Here is a 26,271-nt window from a genome sequence, read left to right on the forward strand (position 1 = left end):
ATAGGCTGGCTCTGTACTAAAGTCGATCTATTGGGTATGAAATCAAAATATCAGCGTTGGGCCAACCATCATGCATTCATGATTTAACCACCAGAACACTGGGTTTTTCGGTAAAAGAAAGGTTAAGATCCGGATGGTCGGAGTATGGCGTGGCAAGGAATATCTAAAAGAAACTCCAGTACCTTCCGTTCCAAACATGCACAACCTTTTATCTCGCGTTTTACGTTTTGACCGTTTACCACCATATTGCTGTTCTCGTCGTCGTAGATATCGCCGCCCACGCGTTACAAGCTGCTCTGGACGTGAAAATGCTCTACCAGGCGCGGCTGAAGACCGCTTTACTCATGGTTCGCTATCATCGGCGAGGGACCTGTATCTATTATTGCATCAATACAATAAAAACTGCATAGTTTATTTCCAGGTTCGTTTCACTTTTTCTTGCCCTCGACCTGGATTCTCATGATCATATTCTCAAGATATTCACAATTCCTCACCTAAGCTTCTTGATTGGTGGCGATAGAGGTACACTTTCTATCTGGCTAGGAGAGGGCAGGCATCACAGGACGGTTTCATTCTCTGTACCATCGTTCCTGCACGATCGTATCGGACGTCTCTAGTGCTTTCTCTCTTCCCTTGGTAGTTTCATCCCGTGACCATATCATTGGTCATACGCTAGGCCTAGCCTGGAACCCAGGGCGGGGGTATACTGGGATATAGGCCATTTTGAGACTCCTCTTGAAATTTTATAGGGAGGAAATCTCGTCGCCCTGCCATTTTACCATTAAAATCAGCACGTTTTCTCGTCCTCTCTAGGGATCGACATTTTGGTATGTACTCCAGATATCTTAAAATGCATATAGCTTCAATTTATGACCAAATACAGAGGCCCTTGGGGCCCACAAAAACTTTCGGACCCTACCAGTATACCCCCCGCTCTGGGTACCAGGCTTTATATACGGGTACGAGTTCCGCGAGTATCTATAAAGCGGCCGCCAGGCCGCGCTGAGTATATATACTTCGTTATTTATGTCCGCTCGTTCTAAGAATCATGATCGATTCCCTTCAGGACAGCAACGATTCAAAGGGCCCTGAGAGCGGAAAGAGCCATCACAGTGTTGAACTCGATGCACCGTCGGCAAGGAGGGTATGGCTCAAGCTGGATTTATTCTTGCTACCAGTAATAGCCATGTTTTTTTTCTTGTCATTCCTGGTACATCCGCTATTATCTTATCCGATTCCTTGAATCACTGAAGTCCCTCATAGGACAGAACGAACATCGGCAATGCGCGCGTTGCTGGCCTTCAAAGCGACCTCCAAATGACAAACAAGCAGTATAGCATTGCGTTGACCGTCACTTACGTTCCGTATATCGCTTCTGAGCTACCCTCAAATCTGTTACTTCGAGTAGGTCAATACACATCTTTCCAATATCTTTGAGCTTATTGGCAACCATTCAGGTCATTGGTCCAAACTATCTCCTCCCGACCTTACTGACCACCTGGGGCGTGGTCACCACCCTTCAAGGAGTGGTGACGAGCTATGGCGGCCTTCTTGCCTGTCGGTTCTTCATCGGGCTGTTCGAAGGCGGCGTCTTCCCAGGATTGGTGCTGTACCTCACGCATTTCTACCCACGTGCCAAGATGACCACCCGTGTATCGGCATTTTTCGCATCTGCTTCACTCTCAGGAGCATTTTCGGGAATCCTTGCGTATGGTATTATACGCATGGACGGCGTAGGAGGACGCGCAGGGTGGCGATGGATATTCATCCTCGAAGGCGCATTCACAGTCGCTTGTGGAGTAATGAGCTATTTCCTTACGCCTCGAGATGCTATGGCAGCGAGATTTTTGCGTCCAGCTGAACGCGAATATGTCGCTAGTCAGGTTGTTGAGTCTGGAGGAGAGCAGTTCGAATGGAGAGAGGTGAGGAAAGCATTCGTCGCACCACATGTTTGGATCCTTGGTGTTCAATTCTTCTTTTCGGGTGCCCTCCTCCTTGGCCTGGCTTAGTACGCATTCCCTTTCACGTCCTGTTTTTGCACTGTGCTAACCATATTCGTAGCTTTACACCATCGATTGTCCAGAGCCTGGGATATACTGCTGCTCGCTCCCAGCTCATGAGTGTGCCACCGTTTGCTGCCGCTTTTGCGTTGTCAATGACGACCGCGTACCTATGCGACAGGTTCCATATCCGAGGTCTTGTCTGTGTCTTCACCTCTATCATCGCTCTGATAGGATTCGTTATATTCCTTACCTCGTCGTCGGCAAATACTCGGTATGGCAGTCTCTTTCTGTCGATCCCTGGCGTGTATACCTCTGCTCCGACGTTGTCAACGTGGAACTCGATCAACTCGGCGCCACATGTTCGCCGCGCTACGGCAATTGCTATTGGGTTCATGATGGGGTGTGCCGGGGGAATTTTGTCGACGTGGTTGCTGGGTAGTCTGAGTACTGCGCCCAAGTACGTGCTCGGGACCAGGGTAATGGTGGCATTCAGTGGTGGGATGGCTGTTGGGTCGGCATTGTGCTTGTGGTATTTTGTGTGGATGAACCAGAGGAAGAGGAAGATCCTAGGACGGGAGGTCAAAGGGATGGATGGGGATTTGGCCCCGTCGTTTATGTATTTGCTATGATGGTAAGGTGTTTCCCTTCATTCATATGCAATGAACATTGATCATCGTTTGCAAGTAGTAATGTGTATACTTGAAACGAACCTTCTTGTGAAGGTAAGCTGCTTTATCAGTCGCGTACTGCTGTAGACTGATCACAATTTTAGATGCTATGCAAATAAATGTTTATATTTTGTTCTTATGCGTGTCAATCGGGGAATCCTCAGTGATGCCGAGTACTATGAAGGCCCAATGTATCATAAACCACCGCCAGCGCAAAGACTCGTCCAGCTGAACCTTTCTTCCGGTCTCGGCGAGGTTAGTCGCCGTGCTTTTCGAACTAGATTTCTTGGCTCGACTGCAGGCCGAGAGGCTTTCTTCGCTCTCATGTGACGGGATAGCTGAATCAGCTGTTGTTCTGCGGAATGCCATCGCACAGGAGGATACATCCTTATTCCTGAGACTAACGCTGCCAACGAGGTCCCCGTGGTGAATATGGTGGTGGCCTTTGCTCGTCGTTCATGGGCTCGCATACGGTTAGTTCCAATATCATATATTGTTTCCCATTGTTTCTGATGAAGGTCTGAAGGTTGACTTTGGTTCAAGATGCTGCAGGTCTCAGTGCTGGTGCTTGATGCTATACCCAATGTACATGTTCAGTGTCTGATGCCGTTGATACTGGTGTGACCTTGTATTGATCTCTTCTAAGTTATTCTCTGCTACTGTGGGAGCTTGACTATTTCACAAGAACGAAGCAGCTAGGATCCTCGTTTGAATAAGCCGGTATGGCTTCGTTTTGGCTGCTCAACGCTGTCTTGACTCGACATGTAGTTTTATTTACATGCCACACCAATGAGCATCGCGGGCATACAGGTCTAGTCGTCGTCGCCGAACATGGTGATCACCTAAAGCATCTAGGTCTCCATCTCAATGGTTCTGCGGAAGTTCCTTCATGCGCACGGGCCGGTATGCCGGCAATTGCCATGAGGGAACTGGACGTCGGAACTTCCACGCTTCCCTCTAAAACGCTGGGTCCTGCCTCATTTCTCAGCCAGGTCCTCGGTGTCTAGTGCGCTGCCTTTTATAGATACCCAGACCGTTCGGTATGGGACATCCTATCTGATCTACTAAACTCTTCTATTCAGGTGAGGATGAAAGAGCGGTAGCTGGAACATGAGTCTGCTACACGAAGTGATGTTCTCTCTGGAATCAAATGCTTTGTGTAAGAATATATCAAAAAGCATCGTGATGGCTTCGGTTCCAAATACGCACTCCACCGTTACTTGTTGACCATGAACATCATTGGGGACGTAGCCTGCTCACGCGATAGGGAATGCCCTTGAGGCAAAATTATCTTCGTCTAGCACGTTGTCCTGGCCTCGAAGACCATTGGGCTCTATTCCAGGTCATCATCAATGGAGGATAAAGGATGCCGTATTGCATGCGATGGCTTTTTAAAGTTTACTTCATTTTTCTTATCGTCCAGTTTGGTTCTGATCATCGTATTCTAGGATACTGCGGCGAAGGTCGCTAACTCCGATTCGGAAGAAGACAAGCATCATACATCTCTGGTTCATTACCCGCTCCTTCTGGATTATGGAATTTTGCATCTCATGACCTTACGATTGGTCCCTGGGTATATATATTACATTGTTCATATCCGTTATCTAACAATCATGGCTGACTCTCTTCAGGACAGCCACGATTCAAATCGCAGCGATAGCGAGAAGATCCGTCACACTATTGAACTCGATTCGTCATTCAAGGCAAGTAGGGTATGGCTCAAGCTCGACCTGTTTCTACTACCGGTCATAGCAACAATCCACTTGTTGTCCTACCTGGTATGTTGTCCATTTATCTTCTCGATTTCTGGAATGACTGAAGTCCGCGACAGGACAGAACGAACATCGGCAATACGCGTATTGCTGGCCTTCAACGTGATCTCCAAATAACCGACAGGCAGTACAGCATTGCATTGACACTTACTTACATTTCGAATATTTCTGCTGAACTATCCTCCAATCTTTTACTCCGAGTATGTCGATAAATCTCTTCCACCGTTCGCGAGCTTACTGGTACCTATTCAGGTTATTGGACCGAACTATCTCCTTCCCGCTTTATTGATCAGTTGGGGTACAGCTACCACCCTCCAAGGAGTAGTTACGAGCTATGGCGGCCTCCTTGCCTGTCGGTTCATTCTCGGGCTGTGCGAAGGCGGCGCGTTTCCCGGGGTAGTTTTATACTTGACGTATTTCTACCCTCGTGTCAAGATGACGACCCGCGTATCGGCTTTCTTTACTTCTGCCTCACTCTCCGGAGCATTCTCGGGAATCCTTGCCTATGGTATTATACGCATGGATGGCATAGGTGGACGCGCAGGGTGGCGATGGATATTCATCCTCGAAGGTGCATTCACCATCGCTTTTGGCCTAATAAGCCACTTTATTTTGCCTAGAGATGCTATGGCTGTGAGGTTTTTGCGTCCGGCTGAACGCGAATACGTGGCACGTCAGGTTGCTGAGTCTGGAGGGGAGAAGTTTGAGTGGAGAGAAGTGAGGAAGGCATTAGTCGCACCGCATGTTTGGATCATTAGCATCTTATTATTCTTTGCGGGCGCCATTCTTTTTGGCTTGGCCTTGCAAGTGTTCCATTTTCCATCTCATCTTTTGGACTGTGTTAACATCGTTCGTAGCTTTGCACCATCGATTGTCCAGAGCTTAGGATACACTGCTGCTCGCGCCCAGCTCATGAGTGTGCCACCGTTTGCTGCCGCCTTTGCATTCTCAATGACGACCGCGTACCTATGTGACAAGCTCCCTATCCGAGACCTTGTTTGTATTGTCACCTCCATCATGTCCTTGATAGGATTTATCATGTTTCTCACCTCATCGTCGGCAGACACCCGATATGGTAGCCTCTTTTTTGACCATACCTGCTGTGTACACCGCTACTCCGACATTGGGGTCCTGGAACTCTACCAACTCGGCGCCACACGTTCGTCGTGCGACAGCAATCGCTGTCGGGTTTATGGTGACGAGCGCTGGAGGACTTTTATCGACGTAGTTGCTGGGGAGCTTGAGCCCTGCGCCCAAGTACGTGCTTGGGACCAAGGTGATGGTAGCATTCAGTGCCTGTATGCTTATGGGGTCTGTGTTATGCATAGGGTATTTCGTGTGGATGAATCGGAGGAAGAGGAAGATGCTGGGACAAGAGGTTAAAGGGATGGATGGAGATTTGGCTCCGTCATTTACATATCTGTTATGATAGTAAGACGTTTTCCTCTATTCATACACGCTGTGCGCTGATGATCGACCACCGTTCAGGTAGAAATGTATCGAATAAGCTTTCCTTCAAAGCATGGCACCTTTGGCACCGCTAATATTGTAAGAGATTCCTACAGCAAATTTTGACTTATATACTGATCTATTGTCAGTGTCCAGTCTCCTCCTATGTACCGTATCTTTATCATATCACGACTATTCACCAGACCTGCTTCGACTTATGCGAGCGGTGGATACGCGTCTTCAATGATACGTTCTATGCAAATTACCGTCTCGAGTCACACGACTCTTTTCCTTTCTTCCTAATCTCACCGAACGGTCTTGGCCATCCACTCATGGTAACTCGTTGCAAAAGGCTGTCTTCTTTATGCCAGAAGGCATCAACAGCTCCGGTCTTGTGCTCAGGCTGGGAGGGAGTCACGCAATATTATTCTAGTATTTCGAGCAAGCAGCCGCATGCATGTCGCGTCTTGAGAGTAATTGTGCTTCAGCTATCACGATAGTCCCAGACCTCAAGTTCGTGTAAGACCCGCACTTTTGTGGCTTCTTCCAAAAGTACGCTCTCTCAAAATCCTCATTCTTTCTCCATTAACAAACATATACTCAAGGGCCTGGTATTGCCGCTGGCAAAGAACGGAAATCTGCATGCGCACCAATGATAATGTGGGTGTTTGACATGATTGAACGCGTGTATATGATCACTGTCATTGACACATCAATAATACTTCACTTAATCGCACTGGCAGTGGCAGAACAGAAGGCTGGATCATAACCCATGGTGTGCCGCGTGAGAAAGAATATCCAAAAGCATTAGCCGGCATTTCAGACATTCCACCATGATCACGTTTGAACCGGTGTTCTCACTCTCATTGCTGGGGATATGGCTTCCTCACGCGACACTGAATGGTTTTTCTGATAAGAAAATATTCTCTCTAACACGTTACCGCGGCCTCGGAGACCGTTGGGCTTCATTTGGGAATGTTATCAACAGAGGATAGAAGGAGCCGTATAGTGAACGGGAGAAGAATTTAAGGTTTGCTTCATTTTAATCGTTCAGTGTGATTCCCATTGTCGTATGTTAGGATACCGCCAACGTTGCTAACCAGCAGTATAGTGGGATTTTTCGTCTCAGGACCTTACGATTGGTCACTGGGTATATATATATATATGCTTAGGTTCGTTATCTCTATCAATCATGACCGATTCTCGTTAGGTGCTTCTTTCTCCCTTTACTTATCATCTCGTGATGATGGTGGCATTAGTGTCACACGTTAAGATGCGCTGGTATCTGTATCTACCTTAATTGCTCATATTCGCCTCTTTGACAATCATGACAGACTTTCTTCAGGACAGCCACGATCCAAACCGGAGCTACAGCGAAAAGAGCCATCTCAGTATCGAATTCGATGCATCGTCGGCAAAAAGGGTATGGCTCAAGCTCGACCTATTTCTACTACCGGTCATAACAATATTTTACTTCCTGTCGTTCCTCGTATGCCGTTCATGATCTTTTCAATATCTGGAATGACTGAAACCCACCATAGGATAGAACAAACATTGGCAATGCACGTATCGCTGGCCTTCAACACGACCTCCAAATGTCAAACAAGCAGTACTGCATGGCATTGACGGTCACTTATATTCCGAATATTGCAGCTGAGCTACCTTCAAATCTGTTACTCCGAGTATGTCAATTAATAACTACCGTTCTCGAGCTTATTGGCAACCCACTCAGGTTATTGGACCGAACTATCTCCTTCCCACCTTACTCATCAGTTGGGGTGTGATCACCGTCCTCCAAGGAGTGGTGACGAGCTATGGAGGCCTCCTTGTCTGTCGATTCTTCCTTGGGGTCTTTGAAGGTGGCGTTATCCCGGGGGTGGTATTATACTTGACACATTTCTACCCCCGTGCCAAGATGGTCACCCGTGTATCAGCATTTTTCGCGTCTGCCTCACTCTCAGGGGCGTTCTCAGGGATCCTAGCCTATGGTATTATACGCATGGACGGCATAGGTGGACGCGCAGGATGGCGATGGATATTCATCCTCGAAGGCGCGTTCAGCGTCGCTTGTGGCCTGATAGGCTACTTTCTTCTGCCTAGAGATGCTATGGCTGTGAGGTTTTTGCGTCCGGCTGAACGCGAATATGTAGCGAGTCAGATCGCTGAGTCAGGAGGGGAGCAGTTGAGTGGAGAGAAGTGAGAAAGGCATTAGTCGCGCCGCACGTCTGGATCATTAGTGTCATATTCTTCTTTGAGGGTGCCGTCCTTTTTGGCTTGGCCTTGTACGTATTCCTCTCCCGTCCCGCTTTTAGAACTGTTCTAACCTTATTTGTAGCTTTACGCCATCAATTGTCCAGAGCTTGGGATACACTGCTGCTCGCTCCCAGCTCATGAGTGTGCCGCCATTTGCTGCCGCCTTTGCGTTGTCAATGATCACAGCTTACCTATGTGACAGATTTCCTATTCGAGGCCTTGTCTGTATTGTGACTTCCATCATGACCTTGATAGGATTTATCATGTTTCTCACCTCGTCGTCGGCAAACACCCGGTATGGTAGCCTCTTTTTGATTATACCGGGTGTGTACGCCATCACTCCGACGTTGGCAACGTGGAACTCCATTAATTCGGCGCCGCACGTTCGTCGTGCGACTGCAACGCTATCATGTTTATGGTGTCGTGCCTCGGAGGAATTTTGTCAACGTGGTTGCTGGGGGACTTGAGCACGGCGCCCAGGTACGTGCTTGGGACCAAGGTGATGGTGGTATGTAGCGTTGGGATGCTTGTTGGGTCTGCATTATGTTTGGGATATTTCGTGCGGATGAATCGGAAGAAGAGGAAGATGCTGGGACAGGAGGTTAAAGGGATGGATGGAGATTTGGCCCCGTCATTTATGTATCTGCTGTGATGGTAAGGTGTTTCCTTTCATTTATTTTCACTCATCGCTGCTGATCAATGACTATTCAGAAAGCAATATGTATGACCCAGCGATCTTTCTTCAAAGGGAGCCGCCGCTTTGGTCGTCCGCTGCAGTAAACTGATCGCACTTCTTAACTGCCTTGTGAATAACTTATGCATGAATACCTATATCTTGCTTATATTGTGTGTACCACTCGGAGGGATCCCGAGTGATGCAAAATGTTAGCGACGCGCATTGTCTACATCTGGAAAATTGGCAAATGTCGGTAGCACAATTCTCCTCAAGCTGAACATTTGAATTCTTGGCTCTTGCTCTTGCCAAGGTCAGTCACCGTACTTTTCGAAATCAAGTCCTTGGCCTAGCTGCAAACGGTGCGTGGTTGTTTCAATCGACAGGGTCATTCGTTGTTGTTTCACGCTCGTCTGATGGAATACCTGAATCAGGTGCCGTTCGCAGAACGGCATCGCACAGGGGTGGCGATCATAACTACGTTCAGGTCGGGGCCACCAACAACTTGAACGTCCCTGTGGTGACTAACGTAGCCTCCATTGCTTGTCGCTTGTGTCCTCGTATGTGGTCTGTTCGATATCACACTCTATAACAGATCCGAAGGCTGACTCTGTTCGTCAAGATGCTGCAGTGATTCGTGCCAATTTTGGCTAACGCTGTTGCCCTACATTTCTAACCTCCAGCACTAGACTTTATAAGAAAGTGATAATTCCAACCCTTGTTCGACTGCTCCAGACCGGTTTGACCTCAGTCCATCCAATTTCTTTACTTCCCGCTTCCAAGGTGAAGCGTGGAGGACCGTCCATTCGCAGGATCGCAGGCATCTAGATTTTCCCAGATGTTCTGTCAATACGTAGCCATAAGATCCGTTACCTGGTCGTGGCATTAACACGGACTGACTCGAGGCATGCTTACAAGGAGTCTAAGAAGCAGCAACGCGTTCTGTCACGTCCCGTGACCTGTGACCATCATCTCTACGACGGAGACCAAGGGGGTCGCAAAAACCGAAAAAATCATATCGGGTCGAAAATTTTTTTAAGGCCTCGATGGACCGACCGACCGACCGCCGTGGAAAAAACATACCCACAAAGGAAACATTATGTAATCACTCCGTGTCGGAGTCATCCGCCAGTGCGAGCTTTCCGCATACTTAGTTCTCTCATCCTCGATCTAAATGCTGATAGTATATGATTTTTGTCTGCTAGCAACAACACCGTCCTACTGTACATGACAGACCCTTCCAATTTTGGATCCGTCGAACTTGACCAAATATTTTTACAGCTGGTAACTCCATTCTCAGTAATCCTGCCGATATCCGGCAGCATGCCCTTGGCGTTTTGAGCCTTCAACATCATTTTGACCGCTTTTCCGGCGCTTTTTTAGCCATGTTAAGTCATGAATATCATATATCAGCTGAAATAAACACCTCCAGCAGTGTCTAGGGTCTCTGGATGCTATTTTACAAGAGGGGGGCAAAAAATTTTTAAGGACCTTTTGGACCGACCGACCGACCAACCCGATGTGCCAGTGGGATGGCCCGAGCTGACTGAGAGCAGAGATGATGATATCAGGTTGTGATTCTGTCTTCTCTACGATGCAAAGCTACGATCTGACTACTGACGCTGCCAAACAGGCCCAAATAGCGCATGGATCCCTCCGGCCATGACAGGATACCCTACTACATGTGCCCCCGTCAAAGAACGAGCAGCGTCCTCGATGCTCACTCGTCAGCAGGCTGCTCCTCTACATCCACATCTGTGCCAGTTGCCCTCTCTTGTTGCTCTTCTCTCTGGAGTCGGCTTTCCAACTCTGCCTGTTGTGCTGCCAATCTAGTACCTTCTCTGGGGATGAAACTACGCAAACGCCGAGAGCTGAATTCACCCTCCAATGTCTTTCCATCAAGGGTTTCAAGCCAGTATGAGTTTACGATTCGCTCTCGCACACGGAGTGGCGCTGACCACTTGGGAATTAGTTTCTTTTCCATTCTGAAGGTGTAGTCCATGTCACTTCTGTAAACCTGGACGAGCTGACCCTTCTTGAAGACAACCTCCCTTGGATGACGAGCAAGGACTCTGGCGTTGAACGTTGTTTTGCGCTTGATAGCGTGTCGCACGATGCTATCATAGCCATCAAGCTGCTGCTGGGCTACAAAAGCCAGATGGCATTGTGCATCATCTTTGCGAAGCACTGATGATGAATTTTCTAGTGTTGTGGATGCTGTATTTACCATCATCCCCAATAGAAGCTCTTTTGGTGTGTATTTCAGTGCCAGCAGGATTCGTGAGTTCAAGCAACGAATGGCCTCGTCGAGATGATCTGGCCATGATCTTGGTAAGTCCACGAATTTATACCCTTCTGGCAGGTCCTCCCCCAGCTCTGGAGCACACAACCGCTTGAGAACATGCAGCAGGAGACGATTCGTGCCCTCCACAAGTCCGTTCACCCACGGGGAGTATGCTGAGATGACATGGTGCTTTACGCCCCACTCTGTGCAGAAATCTTTGACTTCATGGTTTTTGAAGTGTGCCCCGCCATCCGTCATGAAAGTTTCTGGTGGAAGAAAACCCTGAAAGATGCTGTGTAGCCCCTCTTTTGTGGTCTTCGTGCTCCCTGCTGTTTTATATTTGAATGCCCATGCATGTTGTGAGAACGTGTCGAGGTACAGCCCAATTGTATGGTAACCTCCTTTTCCACTTGAGAGTGAGAGATAATCCCCAACTATCAGTTCGAATGGGTGCCTTCTTGTGATGGGCTGCAGTAATGAATGAAGGTGAGTACCCCCAAAATTCTTGCACCGAGAACATGATTTGATAGCCTTTGTAATGGATTCGTCTAGTTTCGGGCTGCAGATCCTGTCGAGCAATGCGATCTTGACTGAGTCTCTTCCCCAGTGACCTCCCTTCTCATGTTCAAGGCGAGCTAGGCTAGTAGCCTCTTCTCTCGTGACACACTCTACTCTCGGTCGTGCCCTCGGTCCAATGCCTGAGCACCAGAGCTTTCCATTCTCTATTGCATAGTTAACGGCTCGGTGCCTTGCATGCTGTTTTGTCCGTAGACTTCCTGTGATCTGGTTGTCCTCTAGAGCTTCCACCACCTGTTGAAATACTGGCTCGTTGTGGAATCTCTTCCACAACGCTGATGGCTCATGATGATTAACTGTAAACAGATCATGCCTGAGACCATGTGAGTGCTCCCAATCTTCACTGACAGTCCATTCACTGCCGTCTCCAGATTCTCGTGGTACTCCCTCCCAGGTTCTGCTCATGCCATCTGCCACAACATTTAGTTTGCCTGGCACATGTCGAACATCAACGATATGATGAGCCAGAATACCATCTCTCCACCTGGCGTGGGCTGCATTCATTTTTTTGCTAATCAGCACGTCATGTAGAGCCTGACAATCAGTCTCTATCTTGACTGGGTACCCCCAGATGATGTCCGAGAACTTATCGAGGGAGAACTTCAACACAGCGAACTCCAATAGAAAAGGCTTGTAATTCTGCTCTGATGATGATGTTCTTTTAGAAGCGAATGCGATAGGATGTATCTTTTCGACAACTTTCCCACTGGGTAGGACCGTTTGAAAGCATTGTGTGAGGACGCCCGCGAAGCCTTCTTTGCAGCCATCTGTGGTAACGATAAAATGACTGCCATCCCACCTTGGACTTTTCAGTACTGGTTCCAATGTTAGCACTTTCTTCAGGCCGATAAATGCCTTGGTATGTTCTATTGTCCATCGGCCATTTAACTTGTGATTTGCCATGGTGCGTCGCCACACCGACTTTGAGCATTTGGGTGGAATGTTGACCTCCTTTGTAAGGTCATGCAAAGGTCCTTCAATCTTTGCATATCCCCTGATGAGATCTCGAAAGTGTCCCGTAATACCCAAGAACGAAGATAGGTTCAATGCATCGGTAGGCTGTTTCCAGTTGATGATAGCTGTCAGCTTTGCGGGGTCAGCTGTAACACCGTCTGGTCCGACTTTTGCTCCTGCAAAAATGCCTTCTGTCACAAAGAATTTGGACTTGCTGGCTGATAGTGATAATCCTGTATCTCGAACTCGTGTAAGAAGACGTCGTATCTTCTCCATCATCATTCCAAAGTCATCTGATGCTGCAGCTCCATCATCAACAAATAGCTCCATTGTACCATCGGCAATGAGATCACTCAGTGTTGTTGCTGTTAGATGTGCAAATGTTGAAGGGGCCCCGGTAAGTCCAAAGGGCATGCACAGATACCAGAAGTAACCCTTTCCTTCCACGTAGAATGCAGTGTATGGTTGGGATTCCTCTGCAACCTTGACAGCATAGAAGCCAGATGCAAAGTCAAACAAGGACAACTATCTGTGGCCACTGACGGCTTGCTGCTTTGCTCACATGTCACCTTGAGGCATAGGTGCGATTTCTGTTACTTTATTAACCTCTCGGTAGTTCTGACATATGTGCTATTTCGGTGGTTTTAGTAGGTCTGTTTCAGCACATGGGGGAGGTCGTGGTGGTAGATTGAATGCTGGTGGTAAGCCTGCAGCGAGACATTCATCATTGACCTTGTGCTGAAGTTCCTCTAGTGATAGCCCCTTTCCCTCATGAGCTTTCTGTGCAAGCATTATCAGAGATACACATTTGACATCACTTGGATTGCACTGTTGGATGATCCCAGCTGCCTGCATCTCGTCGATCTTTTCGTGTAGGTACTGTCGTTGTGGTGGTGTTAGGGGGCATTGATGAACCTGCTTTGAGAATGATGCATCTTGTGGGATGTTGAGACGATGTACAGCTCCATCCACCCTTCTCACTTCGCTAACTGAAAGTGTGAAACAGTCTGCATAGGACCTGAGGAGATCTTCAACCTCTGAGTGCTGGGTTGCAGTCAGGTCTGGTCCAATTTTTATCTGTCTTAACACCTCCTCAACTCATTGTGGTTTGAAGGTGCCATCAGCACCTTCATTTCTGGTGTGGAGAGGATTCTTTGACAGGCCCTCAACGTGAACTTCAGATCCTAGGTCACCTTCCATGTTGTGTGAGTCAGACATGATGCAAACTGGGGCAGGATGGCAAGCTTCCCTGAAAGGGGGTGCGTTACTTCCCCCTGATGAGCTTGAACGCCTTGCCATTTTGGCTTCCATCTGCTGTCACCTTGTTTCTTGAACAATGCGGGACATATTCAATCGTGCTCTCCATCTGTACCATCTTCATCTTCCTGTTCCCTTAAACTCGTGCCAATATTGATGCCATTCGGCTCTCTTTGCCTCTCGTAACCAATCTTCAGCTTCTTCCCTCTCTCTGCGGCGCTGAAGAAGCCTGGGTGACTCAACCTTCTTTTCGGACCTTGCTTCTATCATGCTTTCGGCACTGAAGGGCATCTCTGCTAGTGTTTCATCATAGATCACGCTCTCAACAATATCAGCTTCTTCTGTTTCATCAACATCGGTGATTTGCACTCGCCTCACCGGGGGAGTTTTAAGTGAATTGGCCACACCCCCGTTAATGTTCCTTGTTCTCGTTTCTGATTTGTGTTCGTTCAGAATCTCGGCTGATCCACCTTCCACTGGGATGTGTACTGTGTCCCTTTTGTAATCATGCACTGCCTTGAATGCCTCCAACAGTGGTTTTCCAAATAAAAAGTCCCAGCCACCCCTGCTATTGAAGACTTCGAAGTTTCCAAAGACCGAGACGCCTCCTAGTGTTATGTGTCCATTCCACTGTGCGACAGATCTTACAACATCTCCATTAGCTACCCATAGGCACTTCTGTGACTGTGACCATCCTTTTAGTTTGTCTTTCAGTTTGTGGAACAGCTGGGTGTCCATAGCCACAACCATAGCTCTGTCATCGAAGAAGGCTTTCACTGCTACTCCCTTCTCGCTCTCTCCCAGCCATATAGATGCTTCAAACGGTGTGCATATCTCAGGTGCATATCCCATGGAGTAGACGTCAACAGTAATAGATTGTGTACCGGAGCACTGTACTTTGCTATTGTCCGTATAAAATTCCGTGAGAGCTCCCATGAACCCCTGCCGCAATGCCCTCTTCTGCATCAGGGACTGACTGTCTTGTTTATCCACTAAATTGCTGTGGGCCGTCCGGTTGTGGTCTAGATGGACGACCCTTCCTCTTTTCCCTGCTCTTCATCGAAAATGCCAGTCCATGCCAAATGACTCACGAAGTTGACTGCATTGTTGGAGTTACGAGGTCGGCGCTCGGACGTGGTAACGGAAAGTAGGCTCGAGAGAAAGTGAGCAACACTGGATAATGTAACGGAACGTTAATCTCAGCGTGTTGGTAAAAGCTTGTATATTATATACCTGGATAATGTAACGGAACGTTACTGCAAGATGGTAAGTAAACTAATAGTATGGATATACGTAGAGGTACTCACATCTCAGCGTGTTGGTAAAAGCTGAGATGTGAGGCTGTGCATCGCAAAACGAAAAAGGCAAGAAATATCAAATACGTGTCCGTGTGCGTCTTGTACTACTACTACTATGTCTAACACTCCCCCTCGAGACGTACGCGGCTCGTTCACACAACGCCCAGTGCTTCCGTAAACTTTTTGAACTTTGGGCGAGCCAATGGTTTCGTGAGGACGTCGGCAATCATCTCGTCAGTTGGGCAGTACTGCAACTCAATGTGGCCTTGCTCAACGGTTTGCCGGATGAAATGGTAACGGATTCCAATATGCTTTGTACGTTCATGGAATACTGAATCCTTGGCAATAGAGAGGGCATTTTGACTGTCAGAATAGAGAACAGTGGGGTTTGATGGATAGATTGAAGGGTTTGCGATGAAGGTGGAGAGCTCGGAAAGGAGCTTGTGCAGCCAGATCATGTTCTTTGATGCTGGCGTCAGCCCGACGTATTCCGATTCACCAGTGGAGACGGTAACGATTGGCTGTTTCCTTGATGTCCACATGACAGCACCCTGACCCATGAATAGCACGAATCCGGACATAGATTTCCGCCCGGGCTGGTTAGCATATGCTGCATCGTGATAGCCCTTAGGGTTGATATCAGGGCCACCAATTACGAGCCGTTGGTCGCGTGTACCCTTGAGATAGCGAAGGACTCGAAATCCGGCCTTCAGGTGAGTTGAACGCGGTTCCTCCACAAATTGTGAAAGCGCTGAGACCGAATAACTGATTTCAGGACGAGATCCGACTGCGACATACATGAGGGAGCCCAGGAGCTCACGGTAGAGTGCCTTCTCGCGTGGTGTAACTGGTTCCGTGGATATAGAAGGTGAGTTTAGGTTCAAATCGAGATTTGCTTCCATCGGCGTCGCAAATGGGGCCATTTCCTCAACGCCAAATCGTTTCGCAATCTGGTCAATGTATGCAGGTTGCCCAATACTGATGGTGTGTTTCTTCCAGTCCCGAGTGATGTGCATACCCAGCAGCCAGTGAATAGGCCCGAGATCGACTAGTTCAAAATGAGAGCCAATTTCTCGTTTGAATCGGTCTGACTCCTCTTGGGAGTTCGCTATGATGGTAAAGTCATCTGTAGCAACTGCGACGATGGCATATTTGGTCGCTGACTCGATCCGATAGAAGACGGCCTCATCTGCGTTGCTGACTGTGAACCCGAGAGAGATCATTGTTGACTTTAGGGTCTGGTACCAGCCTCGACCTGCTTGTTTCGTGCCATATAGACACTTGAGTAGCTTGGCGCAGACGTTCTGGCCCTTGAGGTGTTCTGGAATTTCGAAGAATTCTTCATATCTGTTCGGGAACTTGATGTAAATTTCCTCTGTGATATTGGCATGCAGGTATGCGTTTTTGATATCCGCTTGATCAATTGTTGCATCGCGAGAGGCAGCCATGGACAGTAGGATGCGGAGAGTAGGGAGGCGGACAACTGGGGCATAAGTGTCAAAGTAGTCGACACCTTGAATTTGAGTGAACCCTTTTGCTACGAAACGCGACTTGGCCTTTTCGGGCTCGCCAATCTCATTCCGTTTGACCCGGTAAACGAACCTCGTGTCCACGATGTTTGCATTCGTGGGAACGTCTTCTCTTTTCATTACCTTCCATGCCTTCTTCTTCTCACACTGCCTCACTTCTGCAAGCATCGACTCACGCCATTCCCCTTCATCAGGACCGCTCAGTGCCTCTTTCATAGTCACTGGTTCGACATCTGCTATCATGGCATAGTCTACCGGCAAGGAGCCCAATGGCTCTTCATCATCATCTGAGTCGGACTCATCTTCGGGCACGATTGCTGCTATTCCAGCAGTGGTGGGGCGTTTGCGTAGGTCTGGGAGTGTGAGCTGGCCTGGTTTTGGAGCTGCAGATCGCTTGGGTCGGCTTGGCTGAGGGGTAGGATCAGACTCTATGTCTGTGAGTGGAGATTCCGGACGTTCTAGGTGAGTTTCTGTGGGATTTTCTGGTTCGTCTGGTTGATTTTCAGTAGGCTGAGGGACTGTAGATGACTTTGGAGCCTGAGGAGAGTCGATATCTTCATCCTCCCCCTCGACGACGAACGGTTCTGGAGTCAGGTCTTCCTTGTTGAAGTAAACATCACGTTCAATGGTGACCCTTCGCTTTTCGGGCCAGTAAATCCTCCAGCCTTTGGCTTCAGTATCAATTCCCACAAAGCGAGCCTCTATAGCATGTTCCCCCAGCTTTTCCGGTGCCTTTACTCGAACCCAGCAACGACATCCCCATGGACGAAGGCCGGAGATGTTGGGCTTTCTGCCGGTTGCCATCTCAAACGGGGTTTTCCCTGATGGTATTGCTTTCGTTGGGGTGCGGTTGTAGACCCATTCAGCATGCCGGTGAGCTTCAGCCCATAGATATTTTGGTAATCCTGAACTGATTAGGAATGCTCTCGTCGTGTCCATCAGATACCCATTGGAACGTTCGGCAATTCCATTTGACTGCGGGGAATCATGTACAGTAAGGTGACGCTCTGTTCCCTTTGATTTGAGGTGCTGAGTGAACTCTTCGCTTAGGAATTCTCCCCCTCGATCCGTACCCAGAATCTTTATGACTTCGACACCTCGCTGGACCTTGATCCAGATTTCATAGCGCTTGTACGATCCAAAGGTACCCGATTTCTTTGATAGGTACTCGGATTTTGACTCGTGAGTGTGTAGGTCACGGTATGTGCAGGCATAGCGTGCTCCTCCAAGTGATACGACAGACATCGGGCCCATCAAGTCTCCAACGACCTTGTCGCCGGTGTTCTCGACGTACTCATATTGGCCCTGCTTGGGGAATGGTTTGCGTTTCGCTTTGGCCTTCACACAGGTCTCGCAAAATTCCGGTTTGGAGTCCAGATCAAGCTCGATTCCCTCGATATGGCCATCAATATACATGCGGCGGAGGGTGGCATGGCTTCGGTGAGCACAGATATTGTGTAGCTCAGTGATGTTCACCTTGAGCTTACCTGCCGCCATAGCGACATCTGGTTTTGCTCCCGTGGTCTGGCGTGTACCTGGGGTTGAGATGATGTATAAGCCTCCAGCTTCGGGGATCTTGGCTATGATCTTAGCGTTGGGTCGTGGTGTCCGGATATACATGGTACGGTCAGTGGGTTCAATGTGGATGGGAAATCCGGCGCGGCTGACGTGTGATAGGGATATGAGGGTGTATGCCATTTTCGGTGCATGGTACGCATTCCGAAATCTCGCAATGGTGGGCTTCTGACCTTCACCCATAGGTAATGGTAATTGAAGGTCCCCTTTACCTACTGCATAGAAGACTTCTCCATTTGCGGCTTTGATGGGCTTCGGGTCAATGTTGGAGTAATTTTTGAATCTCCAGCGTTCGGGTGAGTATGTTTTCGAAGCTCCGCAATCAGCTATTGCTGTAACTTCTTCTCCCCTCGCTACGTGAGCATCGCCCTCGGCCTTGTAGTCCGATGTGCACATTAAGGCCACATTTAGGTCATCGTTGTCATCAGCTACGACCGCAATAACGTGCTCATCGTCACTTTCGTCAATGGCTGCTGATGCTGACTCCTTCGCCTTCCCTTTTCCTTTAGCCTTGTTCTTTTTCGAAGCTGGGCCCTGACCTTCCTTTCCACCACCCTCGCTCCAACAGTCTGCAATGAGATGGCCGGTTCTTCCACATGCCGGGTTTGTGCATTTAAGGTGGGATCTGTCTGGTTTTTTCTTCGACTTTCCCCCGGAGCCCTGACCTTTCCCCTTGTTCTGTCGTTGTGCAGACATCGCCACATTCTCAGCTGTGGCCTTTGATGCTACTTCTTCATCCCATTCTTCTTGCAGTGCTGCAACAAGGATGTCCGACGTGAGGGGCTTTTGAGTGAATTTGCTGGCAGCGGAGAGGGTGCGGCGGATGTGGTCATATGAAGGTGGGAGTGATTTTTGGATCATTGAGGTGTACTGATTGTCCTCGATTTTCAGGCCCATGCCCTCAATACGTTCACGGAGGATCTTCATCTCGCCAAGGTGTTCTCGCATGTTGCCTTCATCAGGGCAGGACATGTTGCTGAGTCGGGTAAGGAGGTGTTCGCGTACGAGATCGCCCTTGCCAGTCATGACAGCGATGAGCTTTTTCCAGACGAGAGCAGCTGTTGCTTCGCCCTTGATCTCATTGAAGGTAGAGTCGGAGATGGATTCATAAATGATGGTGCGCATCTTTGCCTCTTTCTGCTCATACTCTTCGAGCTTATCCTCCAGCTTCTCCAGGTCATCATCCGAGAGGGGGTGCGAAAATGTGGTGTCAGTTGACCGGTAAAATTTTCCTTTGTGCTCAACTGGGTGAGGGGGTACACGAGCAGTTCCTCGTAGGTGTCGGCCTAGACCCTTGTCCAGAAACTTGTTGGTGAGTTTTTCTTCAAACGCTACCCAGTTTGATCCATCATCTGCGAGCTTTGTTGTGCTGACTAGCTTTATGGCAGTTGTCGTTGACATGCTGGTAGCGGGGCCCATAACCTGTTGGAGTTACGAGGTCGGCGCTCGGACGTGGTAACGGAAAGTAGGCTCGAGAGAAAGTGAGCAACACTGGATAATGTAACGGAACGTTAATCTCAGCGTGTTGGTAAAAGCTTGTATATTATATACCTGGATAATGTAACGGAACGTTACTGCAAGATGGTAAGTAAACTAATAGTATGGATATACGTAGAGGTACTCACATCTCAGCGTGTTGGTAAAAGCTGAGATGTGAGGCTGTGCATCGCAAAACGAAAAAGGCAAGAAATATCAAATACGTGTCCGTGTGCGTCTTGTACTACTACTACTATGTCTAACATGCATGTGGTGCTCCACCCCTGCTACTGCTTGTACTGCCTTTACCCTTCATGGCTAGGTCACATAGGTGTCGCCATTCACTCTCCTTATAGGGGATCCATCGATCTTTCACAACTGGACATGGTCTGTGGTATATTGCCTGGCCACACCGAAAGCACTCTCCACTACCTGGAATGGTGGTGCCAGGAGTTAAAGGGTATGGCGTGTTGTAGGTAATGGTTGCTGAAGCTCCATGTGCTGCATCCCAGGCTGTACACTGTGCAACGTAATCGCTTGCAGCCTCTTTTGTCAATGGTGGGACTGATTTTTGCATATGTTGTCATATGATGGTGAGCTCATCAGGCGACAGCTGAGGCCAGTTTTGGAATGATGAACCATGGTTGGCACTGGAGGAAAAGGGATTGGGTGGGATTTGGTGGTCTGTCAGTGGATGCCCATATCTCGGGTTTGTTGGTCGACCTGTACTGGGAGATGATAGCTGAGTGCTTGCCATGGCACCTGTCAGCCCTCTCGTGGGTGTCTGCTGCAAGCCTCACAGCAGTTCCTCTTTCAGCTTCTTCTCTCTTTCTTTCCTCTCCTTTTCCTTCTCTCTCTCTCTCATTCCAGATCCACTCCATATCCACACCTGCAATCTCGTCTGTGAATGTCTTCCAATCTGCTTGAGACTCCTTGACCTTCTCCTTCAGAATCCTCGGCAGCTTATCTCGCATGGCCAAGATACTTGACTTTCCACCTGATATGCCAGCTGCCTTTGCCTTTGCCAGTAGTCGGTTGGCAAACTCGACATGCTTGTATGCCTCCATGTTCAGGTTCTTCACTCCTACGTCCTCGTCAGGTAGTTTCATGTCCATGAGCTCTCTCTCGAGCTCTATCACACTTGGCTTTGCCCTTTGCACACCTGGGAATCTTGCATCGAATTCGGCCTTCAGATCTGCCCACTTTTTCTTCTTCCCAGCATCCAACAGTCTAAACCATTCATCTGCTTCGCTTCCCTCCTTCAGATAGTACTCAAAGTTGTCCAATCTTTCCTGTTCTGTCCCTCCTTTCATCTCCCTCATGAATTGGCGAATGAATTCTCCTGGGCTCGTTTTGCCATCAGCGCCTTCGAACCAAAACTCTGTATCTTTTGATGACATTTGGTGTAGGCGTGAGATGTGGACTGTTGGTTGTGGTGGCTGAGTCTGTGGAGGTTCCGAGGTTGGTGGTGTCCAGTGTCTGGAGTCCGCAACACCGAAAAAATCGTCTGTATTTGTCAATGAGAGACTGCTGGCAGTTGAGGACAGATCGTCCTCGTCGGAGCTAGATGGCAGAGGCGTGTATGAAGGCAGGTCGCTTTTCACAATGAATTGTCCACCTGGTCTGTGCAGTGGTAATGATTTTGACTTTTTCTTCACCGTGTTCAGGTGTTTTCTTCACTTTCCGAGGTTCGCGTGCCGCAATCGCAAAATGCAAAATTTAGGATCGGATCATGCTCTCGTCACCACAATGGGATGGCCCGAGCTGACTGAGAGCAGAGATGATGATATCAGGTTGTGATTCTGTCTTCTCTATGATGTGAAGCTACGATCTGACTACTGACGCTGCCAAACAGGCCCAAATAGTGCATGGATCCCTCCGGCCACGACAGGATACCCTACTACACCGGCTTGCTGGGCCGCAACCCCCTTGACGGAGACTCGACAGCTAAATTAAAATCCGGGCACAGGAAGCTCCGACATACAAAGACAAGGTCTTTCAGGTCATTGAAAGCAAAAAGATATCTACGCTCACCCGATACGGACTGGGGCCGCAACAAAGAGAGCCCGAAGATGGAAGTCAAGACGAAGACTTGATGGAGATGGAGCTTTATGCTCGCAGCTCAACATCAATGGGAATATCTGCTATCACACCCTGTAGAGCTCTGTTGATATACTACTTATGCCGATATTCATCACCAGAGACAGTCTGATTCAATCTTTGTTGCTTTTTTTTTAATTTTGGTTTTAAATTTGGGTGAAAAGCATGTTTTTTGAGTTCTCTCGAGTCTTTATATTCTTTTTTTTTTTTTTTCAAATCTGTGGATCTGTGGCTACACGAGCGCTCCAGAGCTGTCTGGAGCCGGCAAGACCGGCATCTCCACGTGCGTACTACTATGTCACGTTCAACTTCAAAATCGGAGTTCTATCCTCTTTTATCTCTGCCTTTCACCATGACGAACAGATCTTTGGTGTTGCCAGTAACATCGTAAGAAATTCTTACAATAAATATTGACTCATATACTTACTTATTCTCATGGCTGAATCTCCTCCGATGCACCGTATCTTTACCGTCCCAGAGCTGGTCACCGCATGAATCGCAGAACTCGCCTGGATGCAGCCGCTCGTACACGGTCCTCTCACTGTCTGCAAATTATGGGCGGACATCACGATGGATTCTATTTGGCAGGAAATAGACGATCCTAGTGTCATTTTTCGTCTGCTGGGGCCTGTTGAAGAGCGACCTCTACATGACGAAGACGGCGTTTACGATTCAGAATGTGTAAGCCAGAAAAGGATTACCTACCATCATGATGCTAACTCACCTCCTTCCGGCTGGTAGTCATTCAAAACCCTCCCTACGTTGAGCGGATGGGCCCGCTTCGACATATACAGGCGGCGAATACGCGTCCTGGATGATGTCATACTTTGCACGAGTTACCGTCCCGTCATAAACGATATCGCTGTGCTTCAGCCCAACTCCATGGCTTTTCTTCCCAATCTTACCGAGCTCTCCTGGCTACACTATCGTGATGACTCGTGGCGTGAATCGGTGTTCTTCATGCACGAAGGCATCAAAAGGTTTTCCCTTGGGCTCGAGCTAGAAGAACCTGAGACGCATGAAGCCATTCTGAAATATTTCGAGCACATAGCCACGCGTATGCCGCATCTTCAGAGCTTTACATTGCGCTTATACCGTGATAATGCTATTGCATCTGAAGCCCATATTGGGCCCGCGCTTTCATGGCTTCTTCCAAAATTACGCTTTCTCAAAGTCCTCGTTCTTCCTGCAATGGAAGACATGTACGCTGTCATTGCTTCGACGGCATCTCTCCCAAATCTCGAAACCATCGACGCTCCCAGGAATGTGCAACTATATGAGACGCTGTTTTCGATCTCCCCCCCCAGTTTCCATTTCACGTTTTCCTGCAACCTCCAAAGCCTCAGCCTTACAATCTCTTATTCGGATGCTGCTACCCGTCTACTCTGTACGGAGTTCCCCACGATGACCAAACTGTGTTTAAGGTCCTACAAACTCGAATCCTCGATATCTACCCGGTCACTCACGAAGGCCATATCATTGCATTGCGAATCCCTACGTGACATAGAGCTCATAGCTGTAGCAGATGAGCTAGATTTTCCTACTGACGAACGCATAACACTTGCCGACATCCAACCATTGTTTGGCTGTCGCAGTGTTGTCCGGTTTCGGATCAGCCATGTATTACCCCTTCAGCTCACGAACAACGACATTATAACCCTCCTCCGAAACTGGGGCACGGTCATTGATCTTTCCCTTAACGATTCTCCGTCGCGCCTATTACCTCCAGAGTCCGAGCCATATTCCGACTGGGAAACTCTAGTCGTTGTCGCCGAACATGGAAGGCACCTGGAGCATTTAGGTCTTCATCTTAATGGTTTTGCAGAAATTCGTTCCCACGTCAGTATGCCGCCGCCGTTGCCCAAATTAAAGCAATTGAGTGTCGGAACCTCTGACCTTCCCTCTAAAATGAAGGATGTGCTGGGTCCCGCGCGCTTTCTCAGCCGGTTTCTGACTCTTCAGTGTCTGGTACACTCCTCTTATCAGGGCCTGGACCATACGGGATGGAATATCTTATCCGAATTACTAGAGTCTTTTATTCGAGTGAGGATGGAAGAGCAAGAGTTAGCTAGGACACGGATCTGCTAGGCGATGTCATTCTCATCAGGAATCAAATGCTTTGTGAAAGAATATCCCAGAGGACTGTAATGGCTTCCGTTCCGAACATACATTACTTGCGTTTTGTCGTCGTCGAGGATGTAGCCTCACATAAAATGAAGTACCCTTGACGTGAAAATATTTTGTCTGGCACGTTACCTCGGCCTCGGAGACTATTGGGCTCTATTTTGGGACCATCATCAACGGAGGATAGAGGAGGCCGTATTGCGTACGACGGGAGAAGGCTCTAAGGTTTGATTCGTTTCCTTTATCGTTCAGTTCGATCCTCATCATCGCAAGCTCGCTACCCAGTAGTTATCCTTTCAATTCTGATTCAGGAGAAGACAGGCATCACAGTACGTTTTACATCTCGATTGCAAGATCCACTCGAATATTTCTGGACTCATTGTCCAGTTTCCCCGGCCCGTGGGATTCCGCACCTCACGACCCTGCGAGTGGTCCACTAGGTACATATACTCCATTGTCCGTGTCCGTGTTCTGATAATCATGACGGACTCTCTTCAGGACAGCCACGATTCAGGTAGCGGCGACAGCGAAAAGAGCCATCACAGTATCGAACTTGATGCACCGTTGGAAAGGAGGGTATGGCTCAAGGTGGACTTATTTCTATTACCGGTCATAGCAATATGGTACTTCTTGTCATTCCTGGTACGTCATCCACTACCTTTTGATTTCTGGAATGACTGAAATCCGCGACAGGATAGAACGAACATCGGCAATGCACGTATTGCTGGCCTTCAACATGACCTCCGAATAACCGACAAGCAGTACACCACTGCATTAATTGTTACCTATGCTTCGAACATTGCTGCTGAACTACCTTCAAATCTGCTACTCCGAGTATGTCAAGTAACATCTTCTACAGTTTCTTGGGTTTATAGTCGTCTATCCAGGTCATTGGACCGAACTATCTCCTCCCCACCTTATTGATCGGCTGGGGTTTGGCCACCACCCTTCAAGGAGTGGTGACGAATTATGGCGGCCTACTTGTCTGTCGATTCTTCCTCGGGGTCTTCGAAGGTGGTGCTCTCCCTGGGATAGTTTTATACTTGACACATTTCTACCCCCGTGCCAAGATGACCACTCGTGTATCAGCCATTTTCGCAACCAGCTCAGTCTCGGGGGCGTTCTCAGGAATCCTCGCCTATGGTATCATACGCATGGATGGCATAGGTGGACGTTCAGGGTGGCGATGGATATTCATACTCGAAGGCGCGTTCAGCGTTGCTTGTGGCCTGATAGGCTACTTTCTTATGCCTCGGGATGCTATGGCTGCTCGATTTTTGCGTCCCACTGAACGCGAATATGTGGCAAGTCGAGTTGCTGAGTCCGGAGGGGAGAAGTTTGAGTGGAGAGAGGTGAAGAAGGCATTAGTCGCACCGCACGTTTGGATTCTCAGTATCACATTATTCTTTTCGGGTTCCGTTCTTTTCGGCTTGGCTTTGTACGCATTACCTTCTCATCTCACGCTGATCTTGGTTGTCCTGACTTTTATTATTCGTAGCTTTACACCGTCAATTGTCCAGAGCTTAGGATATACTGCTGCTCGCTCCCAGCTCATGAGTGTGCCGCCATTTGCTGCCGCCTTTGCGTTGTCGATGATGTCAGCCTACCTATGTGACAAGTTCCACATTCGAAGTCTTGTTTGTATCATGACTTCCATCATCACCTTGACAGGATTCATCGTATTCCTTACCTCGTCATCAGCGAATACTCGGTATGGTAGCCTCTTTTTGACCATACCCGGTGTATACACCACCACTCCGACTTTGGGGACGTGGAACTCGACCAATTCGGCACCACACGTTCGTCGTGCGACAGCGATTGCTGTTGGGTTCATGGTGGCGAGCGCTGGGGGAATTGTGTCGACATGGTTGATAGGGAGCTTGAGCACTGCGCCCAAGTACGTGCTTGGGACTAAGGTGATGGTCGGGTTCAGTGTTGGGATGATTGTTGGGTCGGCGTTATGTTTGGGATATTTCGTGCAGATGAATGAGAGGAAGAGGGGGATGCTGAGGCGGGAAGTCAAAGGGATGGATGGAGATTTGGCTCCAACATTTGTGTATCTGTTATGATGGTATGGTGTTTTCCTTTTTTCATACGTGCTGCATGCCAAATTTTATCAAAGTCCATGGTTCAATACCTCGGGAGAAGTGGCAAATTCCCGTTGCACAAGACTTGTCTACTAGTAGCCGAGTCCTTAATTCCTTGACTCCCGCTCTCGTGGATGTCAGTCGTTCTGCCATTCGAACTATGTCATATGGCCAAATTGCAGACGACGTGGCG

General features: G+C 48.5%; 5 protein-coding genes across 5 annotated transcripts; all 5 read left to right on the top strand.

Annotated features, from left to right (window-relative positions):
- Positions 1-1,048: 1,048 nt before the first annotated feature.
- Positions 1,049-2,632, top strand: EV420DRAFT_1621062 (major facilitator superfamily domain-containing protein; the record flags this gene model as incomplete). The annotated part of the gene is made up of 4 exons (XM_060475649.1): positions 1,049-1,144; positions 1,264-1,404; positions 1,458-2,008; positions 2,062-2,632. 4 exons carry the CDS (start codon positions 1,049-1,051, stop codon positions 2,630-2,632), a joined length of 1,359 nt encoding a protein of 452 aa, XP_060329806.1.
- Positions 2,633-4,284: 1,652 nt separating this feature from the next.
- On the top strand, positions 4,285-5,953 carry EV420DRAFT_1764877 (major facilitator superfamily domain-containing protein; the record flags this gene model as incomplete). The annotated part of the gene is made up of 4 exons (XM_060480798.1): positions 4,285-4,449; positions 4,503-4,643; positions 4,696-5,874; positions 5,932-5,953. 3 exons carry the CDS (start codon positions 4,285-4,287, stop codon positions 5,824-5,826), a joined length of 1,437 nt encoding a protein of 478 aa, XP_060329807.1. The 3' UTR covers positions 5,827-5,874; positions 5,932-5,953.
- A 1,266-nt stretch (positions 5,954-7,219) lies between these two features.
- EV420DRAFT_1688767 (major facilitator superfamily domain-containing protein) lies at positions 7,220-9,100 on the top strand (the record flags this gene model as incomplete). The annotated part of the gene is made up of 5 exons (XM_060479313.1): positions 7,220-7,381; positions 7,434-7,574; positions 7,625-8,088; positions 8,130-8,174; positions 8,228-9,100. 5 exons carry the CDS (start codon positions 7,220-7,222, stop codon positions 8,610-8,612), a joined length of 1,197 nt encoding a protein of 398 aa, XP_060329808.1. The 3' UTR covers positions 8,613-9,100.
- Positions 9,101-22,048: 12,948 nt separating this feature from the next.
- On the top strand, positions 22,049-24,183 carry EV420DRAFT_498620 (uncharacterized protein). Its single transcript, XM_060482385.1, has 2 exons — positions 22,049-22,548; positions 22,609-24,183. Exons 1-2 carry the CDS (start codon positions 22,381-22,383, stop codon positions 23,953-23,955), a joined length of 1,515 nt encoding a protein of 504 aa, XP_060329809.1. The 5' UTR covers positions 22,049-22,380; the 3' UTR covers positions 23,956-24,183.
- Positions 24,184-24,471: 288 nt separating this feature from the next.
- EV420DRAFT_1271486 (major facilitator superfamily domain-containing protein) lies at positions 24,472-26,060 on the top strand (the record flags this gene model as incomplete). The annotated part of the gene is made up of 4 exons (XM_060467640.1): positions 24,472-24,633; positions 24,685-24,825; positions 24,879-25,429; positions 25,490-26,060. The coding sequence occupies 4 exons, from the start codon at positions 24,472-24,474 to the stop codon at positions 26,058-26,060; spliced, it is 1,425 nt and encodes a 474-aa protein (XP_060329810.1).
- Between the last annotated feature and the right edge of the window lie 211 nt (positions 26,061-26,271).

This window comes from Desarmillaria tabescens (assembly GCF_030435595.1).
Source record: "Desarmillaria tabescens strain CCBAS 213 chromosome Unknown EV420scaffold_21, whole genome shotgun sequence".
Classification (NCBI taxonomy): Eukaryota; Fungi; Basidiomycota; class Agaricomycetes; order Agaricales; family Physalacriaceae; genus Desarmillaria; species Desarmillaria tabescens.